Here is a 13,046-nt window from a genome sequence, read left to right on the forward strand (position 1 = left end):
CTGTCGCAATAACGAAAGACTGTGGCGGATATCACTGTACGATGCTTGGAACGACTGTGTGACACTTGTCACAGGCCATCATGCCACTGCCAGACAGATCATGGCAGCAGCGAGGGTATTATAGCAAGTACTGTTATGACACTGTATCATGGGGTCGCATGAAAGCCAATGTGGTTATCCTGTGCACAGGAGCAGAGGCCTAACATTGTGAAGCTGGCCAGTGTCCCTTGTACAGCTAAAGTTGTGAAAATGTGCTTCCTACCAATTTGGCGAACGAAAATAAGAGTGGGGAGGTCCACTACAGCAAATGGCCAACGGACAGAATACTTGCTACAATTTTCGCCTTTTATGATGGGTGGGCGGTGCGGAAAAACAGGGAGCACCGGATTACATATGGTGCAAGCGAGAAAAATGCATGGCTCTTCATTTCAGGCAAATCCAACATTCAAATGTAAACTGTAAAATATAAATGCAGTAAACTTCTACAAGGTCCAAATCACGCACTTTTAACTAGTTTTGTTGTAGTGGTAGAACATGCCAACCAAAATCTTTTTACTGTATCCAATTATTTGCTACAATCAGCAACTCCAGTGATTTTTGGTTATTGGTAATTAATTAACCACATGTAGCACTAGTCCCTGTGGCCTGGAACTCTAATCAGGCTCGGTGGAAATGCAAGAGATGCTGTCCATGATAATTAAGAGGTGACTGGGTTGAAGACCGAAGGCACATGTCACCATTAGTGATCCTGCTTTCTGTTTCCTGACCAGCTGAGCAGCAATAGGAAATGGATTTCCAAATGCTATGCATTTTGAAACCAGCATAATGGCCAGCTAACTGAAGTGTGCAAGCAGTTGCTGCTCACAGACGAGGAATGGCACCACAAATGCAGTGAAGGCTGGCGCAGGTCATAGGATAATGACTGGAGTGCGACAAAAGAAGATGCAAACTCTTCAGTCTGTGACTCTTACCATGAAATGGCCAACGCCGCTCGTATTAATGATTGCGATGATTGGTGGAGAAGCCATTTCACAGACACCATATCAAGGGTCACGGGTCATGTCCTCCGGAGTGGCCAAGGCACATCAAACGAACTGACGCAGATGCAGCAGGAACAATTCCTTTGCCAAACCTCGCTTTATACTGACAGTCATTGACTGAAGCGATCTTCTCATAGACACCATCCTTCACTGCACACTTCCAACACCACTATCAAACAACTTATCTTTTGTCAGCCCACACCTCTCTTTAAAATCCGCACGACAGGGCCTTTGAGGTACCGGAAGCAAACAAGCCCAATAAATATGCAGCATGCTCCGTGTGTTCATGCTGCTTGCGCCAATGAGCTGTCATGTAGCTCCTCATAGGGGAGGGCTCAGAGCTCTTTGGCGTTGAGCTGATGGAGGCAAACGCACTTCGATGCTATTGTGTATTCCAAGAGGTTCCGCTCTAGTCAGTTGTGCTATGGTGTGTCACCCAGCAGTCCTGCAATTATGGCTGTCCTCTCATAAGCCACCTCACAAAATGGGGTTGAAATCATGGTGTACCAGGAAGCCTTCAAGTCTACGTATTGATGGTGGAATAGCACTTCAATCTGGCCGGCCCATATCTGCACATTCTCGCACCAGAATGAGGATGATTGCAAGAACAGCTGAGCTGTTGCAATGTCTTTTTCATGTGATGCAATATTGTGTGGAACACTGCATGGGCATGGAAGGCTGTACAAGTTTGGCCATTTGCCAGGCCAGAGTCACTGGGTGAGGTAGCAGCACGCCAGGGAAAGATGTTCAGCTCTGCAGGCTTCTGGAACAGTTCTGCTGTGATGCTGTGCCCATATGAATAGCATAGGCTATGCATTCTTAGTTTCATATTCTTTCACAGCCAGAAATGAAATGCTGGCTATGAAGGCCGATCTGAACATTTCCACAACGACGTGCTGGATGGGCGTTATGCAGCTAGAATTCAGCAGCTGATGCTTAGACTAAACAACAAGATAGTTCTGTTGTACGTTAAAAACAGGCATAAAGCGTGTTTATTTCTTAAAACCATTCACAAGAGAACTTAGAACTGTAGATAGAACAGCTGTAACTGTTTCTTGTTTCAAGGGATGAAGAAATCTGTACAAACCAACCAGACCAAGCAATTAATCCAAAATGGCTGTCATTCAACATGCTAAATTGTGTGCGGAAAATGCATACCTGGCATTCGAAATTAAGCACACCTTTGCATCAATACTGAGGATAACACTATGTGGCATTTATGTATGCGAAGCTACAATGGATAAAGCATACAGGAATGGGGCAGATTGGTTATGGAGCTTTTATGTGCCAAAGCTTGCAGGCCACAATGTAGTGAAGGCCTATGAATGAATTTCAACCACCTGGGATTCTGCAGTGAAATCTAGCATTTTACAGTGACACCTGTTAAAGGGGCCATGAAATTATATTTACTGCAGTAATCTGAGGTCAAGAAAAGCGCAGAAGTGATCAGTATTCTGTCACTCGTCACCTTGTGGAAAAAAATTTTTAAGCTGGCTTCATTAGCACCAAAGATATCGGTGATTGAGCTGAGGCACCGGAAAAAATAAAGAAAACAGGCAAGGACTGCACCCTGCTGGGCCCCATCCCGCTCGTGTGACTTGGGCACACCCAATGAAATGGCTTGCTGAGGCTGTCCACTTTACATCATCAGGGTAGAGGGAGGCTCAGAATGTGCAGTGAGGTGTCATCCTAATTGACTGTGAGCAGCAATTTAAAAAAATTATTCTAAATTACAGGGTCCACGCAGAGCTTCTGAATTTTTACTCAAATACTCCCAAAGTCCACCTCTACTGATATGTGACACCAGAATATAACCATCAAAATCATTTCAGGATCTCTTCAAGGGCATGTTTCCTGGTTCTGCAGCACATCGTGAAAGACATGCGAGGAGCAAAGAGGAGTGGTGCCCTCTGTGAGTAGCAGAATGAACGGTGCATTCATCGCCGTGAACAGCTGGATCTCACATCGTACAGGCGGACTGTGATCGGCAGTCAGTTTTCGAAGTCACAATACATGAGTGTCTAAATGAAAATGCAGCCGCTGTATTTTGAGCTCACAATTGGCAGCCAAATGCCACTGCCACTGAGCAACCATAAGTGAATACTAAGCCATTATGCACCAAGAACATGCAAGCCTAGTCAGAAGCACAGCTTAATTCCTGATATCTCAGGCCACTGCATATACAGTAACGTGTTAGTTGTGGGAGATCTGCAGATGCTGTCAGAGCATGCACCTAACTTAAAATTTGTACTTACAGCATGAATTCACAAAGCCCGTCTGGGTTCTTGTACTAGCCCATGTTGCTCAAATGTGATCCGAATCCATTGAAGAGGCACTAAAGACAATTCTGTTCAATTTTTCTTCTAAGTAAAATTAGACTGTTTTTTCTTCTAAGTAAAATTAGACTGTTCAGTCCTTTGTATCTCTGCTGGTTTTCATTCAGCAGCAAAAGGATGTACTTACTGCTGAGAAATTTGGAGCTGAAGATGGACTACTATGCTTTCCTTTGGCGCAATGATGACATTGACAGTATCATGTACTCCCGTGATTGCTGGCTGGAAGTGGATGATGGCATGGTCTAGAGTCATGAGATCCACATAAATAAAGTACTTGGTGTCATCGCGCTTTGCTTTTCTGTGGCGGCAACACCTTGATTGCATTATTGGTAGCTGCCAGCTTGCAAAAAGCTTCGTTTTAAATGAAGGCCACCTGTTTGCCATCTGAACGCAGTATCTAACCTAACAACATAGAATAACACAAATATTTGTCTTCAGTGCTCTTCAGTGCAAGTTAATAATCATTCTGCTTTCTATATCCCAGCCTGCAGCTTCGCTTTGCTTTTACTTGCGATAAGGGCCTATTTTAGCTGCTTCCACACTGTGTGGTATAACAAAGAATGTAGAGTAGCAAAAAAGGGGCAAAATAAAACCTGCAGAATTTTTCGCAGGCACTCAATGTACGACAACGTTATGAACTATAAAAAGGCTAGAGCATATGCACAGCGTATCCATCACAATCTTCGCCAGCTGGCGTCATTGCATGAAATGCACTCTCCCTACGACAAAATGCCCTATGAACAAATTTCGGAATTTCTGAGACTCATTGCAGGAGAGTAACTGCTGATGTGATGAGCAGAATATGGTGTATGATAACCATTTCTCTTTAACTAGTTCTGCAGTCACAACCACTTAAGCAAAGAGTAGGTCATATTACTAGCCCACCTACCATAGCGGGCCTTTCAATGCATACTATAATAACGTTGCTTTCAACTTCACCTGTCTAAGATTTAGCCCGGAAATGCCTAGCTGCCCTGATTAACCGATGACTTTACTGCTTATCATAGCTATTTCATAAACACAATATCGCCATCTGTTCAAAATAGTGACACCTTTCTGTCCCTGGTTATTTACAAAACCCCTTTCAGCCTTTCAGGTGCCATTTTTGTTTCTACCATACCATATTAAAGCTTTAAAGATAATTTGTTAATTATCTAGTGCAGAATATTAAAAATTAAGAATTTACAAGGATGAAGCAGAGTATTGTACAAAGTGTCACAACTGATGAAAATAGCAATATTGAAATGCCAGGAATTGTCATGTAAACATCCGACGAATCGCAGAGTCAATTTCTGTTTCAAAGATTCATATTACGCAAGAAATTATGAAAAAAAAAATTGATGTTATTACTGGCGACAAAATCTGTCTGCACGAAAATGGCGGACGAAGTGCTACCTCGCTCGGTATTTCGCGAAATATTATTTACTGTGTTCGTTATATGGTGTAAAAAAGCATCTTATTCGCGACAAGAAAAAGCTGAATTCACCTGAAACAATGAAATCACTCCAATGGGCAGCACATTCTGAGAAAAAAGCTGCGAGTTTGATGTGTACACAACTATGTAGAAAGCTCCTGAAAGGGATGGTCTGGACACTGAAATGCATATGCCCTTTGAAGAGCAATTGCGAGTGTGTTCTTGAGTAGTCAGTGACAAAAGCATCAGAATGATGCCTTCAATTTAGATGTAGTTTATCACCTATCTTTATGTTTAACAGGCTTTATGTGGTGCGAATACAGAGAAGAAATTTTCGGCGTGCTTTAATTCTTGCCCCGTTCACTTTGCTTCATGAAATTAGTGTGCTTGCCTTGTTTAATTTTACTGCCTCTTCAATCTGCTAGCACATATTTACCATGATAATTTGAAGGTAGCTGTTATTCATGAATATAATTATTTTTAAAAAATACACATAAAACAAAAGTAAAATATATTGGACTGGCCAATATATCTTTTATCAGCTACCTGCATCGCCTCATAGGACATTACAACAGAGCAGCTACAAGTGTGTATATCTGTACAAGAACAAATTAATCATTTAAAGCACAGAAAAAAAAGCAGTGTTGGAGGTAACCATCTGTAGCAATTGCTCATATTTGTGCTTGCCAGTGTTACAAATGTTTGCTTAAACAATAAACTTGAAATAAAAATACTATTCAAGCCAGAACTGTGACTTGCTATTCAGTTGTTGGCACATCATTGTCACAATACCTGCTTTCTATTTTTAAAATACATATTCTTGTTTCCACTCACAAGTAAGAACTGTGTAGTGTGAACCTATTACACCCCTCAACTGCTAAACCTCCATAGGAGGTAAGACCTCGAACTCTGATGGCCTTTTGGCCCTAGGGGGCGGGTAATTACTCTGCAATATGGGGTCAAAAGCAAACCATCTTGCTTAAACACTTCCAATTGAGGATGTACATGCAGCCATGCAAATGACATCACTGCAAAGTTGCAAAACTGCTTAGCCTTTCCAAACTTCAGTCCTCCACATCACCAACTGTCCTCCACGCCAATGACTGTCCTCCACGCCATTCAGTGCACTTGGCCGTGCATATATGTGGCTGAATGCCCAAACTCTGACTCAAAAGTCTCTTGTAAGCCTGCCCAGCTGTGTCCTACCTCACAGTAAGCATCCTCATCAAGTTGTTCATGCGTCACGCTGAAGCCATGCTGGCATTTATGCTGTCATCAAACTACCACCAGTCCTAACTTAGCTAGCAGCAGTTATATGGAAACCTCTTGCACAAAGATTGTGGCACAGCATGATGCCACGAGCACTCAAGCCATCAGTGCTACACGGTGTCACAGGTAACATAACCTTCAGGTAAAAATGTACCTAATTTTCACATCAAGGTTAAGTACATTCCAAGGCTTAACACTATATAAAACATTATACCATTATACCATATTTGCATGACTCTAACGTGTCCTTCAGTGTAATGTGCACCCGTTTTTCAAGGCCAGAAAAAAAGGCAAAGACTTCAATAGTAGCGTGCACCAAATTTTTAATGCTTTGATAAAGAAATGATTCTTCTCCACTTGCAACACCCAATTTTTATTGCAACCATTCTAATGTCACGATGATGCAAACAGCGAAGCTGCCTCAATTAAATTTCAGGCAGATGCCTGTTTGCCTTTGAAGAAAAAAATCTATTCATTTTCACAAAAGCCGCAATCAAGCATCTGCTGGCTTTAAACATCATCCGTGCTAGTCCTTTCTGCCTTGCCAGCTGCATCCACCAATCATGCACATAAGTTTCAGGAACACCCAATGCACATGAGGCTGCCCAAACACCATTTGCCTCCCTACACAAGATCGGGTTGTTTTAATGTGTAAGCTTTTCCTAATGTGCATTCAATTCGCCTGCACTTCGCCACTCGTTTCAGCGGTGCAACATGGCACTCTCTGCACAACACCATTCGGTTAAAGAAAGTGCAGCTATCATGCAGGTTTTGTTTGAAAAAAGTTCAGAACTGTCCACCTCCTCAGTGGTCAGTGCCAAATCGTGCAGCTACAGCTGCCATAGAAGCAGATGAAGGCTTTCATGCTGTGATAAATGGTGAAGAGACTCAAGCAACTCCACTCATCAACTACAACGATGCCTGATTCGTGCCTGACTCTTAAGGACTGTCTGTATGGCCCTGTAATTAGGACTCCACCAGACGTTGTGGAGACATAGAGAGGGATGGTGACCCTCGTCAGCACCTCACAAATGTAAAAATCGTAGAATCCACTGCAGAGATCATATCTGCCATACTGTCATATCATCACCACCATCAGCCTGACTACGCCCAAAGCAGAGGAAAGGCCTCCCCATGTCCCTCCAATTAACCATCCTTTGCCAACTGTGGCCACCGTATCGACCACAGTAGGAAAAGTTGGCGTATCGTTAATCTCATCCACCCACCTAACTTTTTGCTGCCCCCTACTATGCTTGCCTCCTCCTCAAATCTGCTCAGTTACCCTAAAGGACCAGCGGTTATCTTGCCTTCGCATGTAACGCATTACATGCCTTGCCCAAGCCCATTTCTTACTCTTGATTTCATTTCTTCCCTCACCCACTCTGCCCACTTCCGGCCTTTTAATGTTGCACCTATCATTTTTCTTGCCATAGCTCGCTGCCTTGTTCTTAACTTGAGCTTAACCCTTTTCGTTAGTCTCCAACCCACAACCCATAGGTGAGTACCTGTAAGATACAGCTGTTGTACACTTTTCTCTTGAGGGATATTGGTAAACTGCCATTCATGATCTAAGAGAACCTGCCAGATGCACTCTATCCCATCCTTATTCGTCATATGCACCTTACAATAAATGTGTCAAAATAGCCAGGAGTGAAAACTAGCTGACGATGCAGACTCCAGGAGTGGTTCAAGTTAAAGCTATGCTGCCTGGCTCTTATGTTTCGCAGTCTTTTATGCATTTTTCCGCAGTCCTGTGAAAAACATACCAAAGCTCTAGTGTACTATGCAAAGCGTAAGCAGGTGTTGCAATCTGGATGGCTGGTAAGAAAGCAGCTTTTTGCAAGATTACATTTTTGACAGCCATGAGGGAGAGTTATTTGATGGCAGATGCTGTATGCCCTTCCAACTACATACAATGCAATTGAAGCCTGCAATAGCACAAGCGCAATCCTAGCCCTGACACCCCACTGTACGTTTATATGCGCTTAACAGAAAACTGAGGGCAAATCCAATCAATTCTTGTACCCAGTAAAAATTGACTGCTTGGATCTTTGTGGCTGTGTTGGTACATGTTTCGCACCATAAGATGCATTTATTGCTGAGAAAATTGCGTTAAAAATGGACCATTTCGTTTCTGCGACTCAATTTGAACTCATGACGTCAATGATGGAAAGTGCTCTATGGTCACCAGCTAAGAAAGAACGGCAGTGTAGCCCAGCATCAGAGATCCTCAAGAACAAAAAAAAAAGCACTGACGTCACTGTAGTTACAGTTTGAGAAAATGGCCTGCTGCGTCAACTCCAGAATCCCATTTCATGACCTTTTCTGGCTAATAGAGGCTTCGTTTTCAGTGAAAGCAGCCTCATTGTCATTACAGCAAGCGTGGTAACTACGAATCTATTGTGCAGAGACAGAGCCCAACATGATGTCCCTGGGATATCATATGTGAGATGTCCCTGAATGGGACATCCACGGCATGTCCCTATTAAATGCAGTGTGGTACCTGCACATTTGGAGCTTTTCTGGACATCCCTACAACAAAGTGTTTATACTGAGAAGCAGTAATCAGTCAAATGATAATAATAATAATTGGTTTTTGGGGAAAGGAAATGGCGCAGTATCTGTCTCATATATCATTGGACACCTGAACCATGCCATAAGGGAAGGACAGTGAAAGAAGAAAGGAAGAAAAAGGTGCTGTAGTGGAGGGCTCCGGAATAATTTCGACCACCTTAAAACAAAGTGTTTTTACTGAGAAGCAGTAATCAGTCAAAACAAGTCAATTTCAATTTGTCCTCAGTGCCCCTTTAACATCATCTCTGACTGCACGTAGCCAACTTGCCTGATGCAGGAGTTCTATCAAGGCAGACAGCCTTAAATCTAACGGGAGAAGTATCATGCACGTTATCTTGCCTCCCAACACATCAGTAGCTCAAAGATCACTACTTCCTCAAGTGATAAAAGTGTTCATCTTTGGAGTCCAAAAAAAGGTGTTCAGTTCTGACAAGGATTGTCTCTGTTGACAATGAAACATTTCCAGAGCTATGCCAAGCTAACCAAGTTTGTTCAGAAAATAAAAGCAGACTGCCTTTGGATGACGACTCCAATATGACGATCGGTGGCACCACTGCCTGGCACTCCAAGGTGCCAGGGTCCACAGTTGAAATTTCAGTGGTGCATAAAAGTACAGTAGACTCTTGATAACTTGAATTCAAAGGAGACTGAAAATTTCTTCGAATAAGCACGGAGTTCAACTAAGGAGTAACATTTTTCATACACTTTTTGATGGAACCAAAGCATCAATTCGAATAAACCGGAAAAATGGATTAAGTGAGCATGAATCAACAAGATTCCACAGCTTGCTAGCATGCTGTCCTGCTCGACTATGGCAAGGGAGTCATAAGAGAACTATATATACTCCATCTCGCAACATATTCCGTCTACTCCATCAACCATACATACACTTCACCACACAACTTGTAAGCAGAGTAGAAGCTACGAGTGCGAGACAACGGCTTTTACAAAAGTGCTGTTCTCTCATGCGCCTGAAAGCCATGGGGTCCCACATGATGAGCTTCCAAACTCTAATTTCTTTTCATTAAATGGCATTTATACAGCAAAAAAGAGGAACACTTCTGCCAACTAGTAGCAATGGGGAGGTCAAGACAGGGCACCCATTTTGTTTCAGGATTGATTACATCCTCGCGGTTTGCAGCTGTTGCAAAAACCATCTATCCAGAAGGCACTTTATGGTGAACACTGTCTTGGAAATGTGCATAAAAAACTTTTGTCTTAATGATCACAAATGTTCAAATAACAAATTTTCATTTAAAATACCACGGCTTTTTTGAGATCACCATTCATTATCATCAGCCTAATTATGTCTATAGGACTAAAGCCTCTACCCCTGCCCTCCAATTAACCTTGTCCTGTGCCGTTGCAACTACCTTCAGCTTGGAAACTTCCTAATTTAATTTAACCTACCCATCACCAACCTTACATCCTCACAAACCTCGAAAATGGCTCATTTCAACTCTGTCCTCCAGATATGCATACAAACAAATAAATAACTCAACGGAAAAAACGCACAAATTCTTCAGGATCCAACCTGCCAGTACAAGTAGACAACTGATCAAACCTCAAGTTGTGAACAAAAGATGAAACGAGACACAAGCAGACACAACATTCGCACAAGCAGCAGAAGTAGCCTGTAAGGTTGACTACCAGGCAAATGACTTCAGTAATTGTTAAAGTGTGCCACTTCCTGTCTCAAGTTAAAGTCTGCAGCAGACACCCCCTGCTGTACCATGGTGCTGGTGACATGATTCCATTTTCTCAAAAGTACAGTCCCACAGATGGATGGATGCTAGGAGAGCCCTCTTTGAAATCGAGTGGTTTTATGTGCCGCCATGCTCGGTTCTCCTTTTTCTCAATATTTCTCACACCACTCCGTCGAACTTACACTAGTGCCTAGAAATTCTTCCTTTTCTTCAAATACAAATTCTATCTATTATTAAGCTAGATCAATTTTGAAGCCTGAAAGTGTATCTTTATGTAACTTCCCTGCTTCTAAGCCACCAATATTGCAATTGCTTTTGCTAACGTCTACCGCAGACTCATTCACATATATCTTTGTTACCTTGAAAGCCAAGGGCCTCAGGGAGAGTGACTGTGCCTGCATCGACACCTGGACAGATACTGACACATTCTAGTAAAATATGCTCAATTTTTTGTTTAGAACTGCTCACTTGTTGCTTAATTATTTCAGCATAGGATGAATGGATGGACAAGGCTGAGCCCTTTAAATTGGGTGGTGACTCACGTCGCCCACCCACAGCTTCTGATTAAGCAGCACTACCTGGCGGCAAATAGAACAAATTTTATGAGAATGAACAAAAGAAAAATTAAGAGCAACTATTCCCACAGGTATTGCAGCACAATGAATTAGCACTGCCTTTTGAATGCGTAAGACAGGAGTTCGAATCTATTTGCTCAATTTTTCTCATTTTTCTCTTTTGCATCAAGAATTGCCAGAGCAAAAATCATTTACCGCCTTCACTGGGTGTGTATTACCTTTCAGGTTGGAATTTGGCAGGCTTTTGAGTCAAAATAACCACTTAAAATACTGTGAGATGATCCTGGAGGCAAAATTGGAAGTTGGGACAATGTACTGTTGAGAGAATGGAACTATGAGCTGGCAGGACAAAGCAAGTCTCACCTTTGGAGAGCCGGTAGAGTTCAGCTGATGTGAACACGCCTGTTGCCAAAATGCTGCTGGCGTCACCTGCAAAAAGTGTGCCACAACTTGTTTTATCCCTAGCATATTCTTCAACAGTGGTTTTCATGCAGTCTTGCATCATTCACAAAGCAGATGCCAGTATCGATGCCAGCACCATAAGCCGAGCCGAGTCAGTGCAAGGGTAAAGCAGAGATCAGTGCACAATGCAAGCATTGTAATCAGTCCGGCTCACATTACGAAAATAAAAATGCACAAAAGCTGCACAAAAGTCTGAAACAATGCTAACCTCTGCATTCGCATTAGCCTTCATTCATTCTGAAGGCAGTTCTTGCTTACCATCTGCTCAGCACAATAGTACGTCGGTCTCCACGGCACCGTGACGACAAGCATTCGCAGACACCGTGGCAATTTTCACAAGGATGTACAACATGCTGGTAAAGAATGATGGTATGGGAAAGCAGCAAAAGCCTCAGTGATTTAATCAGGCCTAACAACTCCAACCAAATGCTACGTGCCAATAAAACAAGGCTGAACTGCCCTCTCATGATTGCAGTGACACTTGAGCTATTCCCAGCATGGGATTTGTTTTGTATCTAACTAACTCAAGTGTTGTTTTGAGGCCCAATTTTTGTAACAAAATGTGCACATTAGAAGCACATAAACATGGCAAACCTCAGTGCAAAACCAGTTTAGTCCGGTTGACTACCTTATAGGCTTCAGACAAAAAAAAATCATGGGGGGATGAAAGAACATGTTTAAAAACCTCAGAAGGCTGCCTTCCAAAGGCTGCTCACAAGGCTTGAAACATACACTGTCAGAACTGTCGAAAGACAATCTTCTGAAAGCGATAATTTGATCACATCGTTTAAAATGAAATGATTCTGCACATCATAAGAAACCTTTAATGCTGTACAAAAAGCTATGAGCAGCAGCCACCAGTACTGTGACAAACACGAGTCAGCATGCTAAGTGGTAAAAGACACGTGATTCATTTACAACTTCTGTCCTTTTGGCATGCCCAGCGTGGCCCAGTCATGTTGACGTGTGCTACGACTGGCTTCAGCAGGATGTGGACACTTCTGTCTCTAGATAAGCTAGAGTAAACTGCATCACAAAATTGTTCCATCATCATTGTCATTTTATCAGCCCAGCTGCAGCCATCTTATCCTGGCAAACTTCCTAATCTAGTCCACCAGCCTGACTCTTGACACCCCTTGCTACACTTGCCCTCTCTTGGAAACCACTCTGTTGCCTCAAGGGGCCATCAATTATCTTGCCTTCACATTACATGCACTGATCATGCACACTGATTTCAGCTAGGACATCATCGACTTGCATTTGCTCTATGACCCCCCAAATGAAAATCGAGACATGGCAGAGTATCGTCAGGAGCACCCATTTCAGCTGGAAAAGCACTTTTCTAGCCGAATTTAGAGCTGAAGTGGTGTGCTCCAGTTAAAAGTGGGAGAGAGAAGTTTAATGAAAAGAGGGGCGAACAGGTCGGCCTCGGCCGGAAAGATGGATATGTGGTCTGCTACTCTGCACAATTCCACATGGAGCTCCTCCAGCTAGAAGCTTTAGAGCTGGAAGCAAAAACCGTTTCAGTTGGATACAATTTATGGTTCAATAATCCAGCTGAAAATGGCATTTTCCAACTAGAAACAGATGCCATTCCAGCAGGGATTGACTTCCACTTCAACAATTCAGCTGGGAATGGTATCTTTTTAACTTGGCCTGATACTGCTCTT

The 13,046-nt window shown here is 42.7% G+C and overlaps 1 protein-coding gene across 8 annotated transcripts in view; it reads right to left on the reverse strand.

The window, feature by feature from the left end:
• NfI (Nuclear factor I) overlaps nt 1-13,046 on the reverse strand; it is a 73,955-nt gene that overhangs the window by 37,112 nt on the left and 23,797 nt on the right. For all 8 annotated transcript variants that reach the window (XM_077644453.1, XM_077644451.1, XM_077644447.1 and 5 more), the window contains exon 7: nt 11,278-11,343. In XM_077644453.1, the coding sequence (XP_077500579.1) occupies nt 11,278-11,343 (66 nt within the window). The remainder of the gene's footprint in view (nt 1-11,277; nt 11,344-13,046) is intronic.

The sequence above is a fragment of the Amblyomma americanum genome, chromosome 11 (assembly GCF_052857255.1).
Source record: "Amblyomma americanum isolate KBUSLIRL-KWMA chromosome 11, ASM5285725v1, whole genome shotgun sequence".
NCBI classification, from domain to species: Eukaryota; Metazoa; Arthropoda; class Arachnida; order Ixodida; family Ixodidae; genus Amblyomma; species Amblyomma americanum.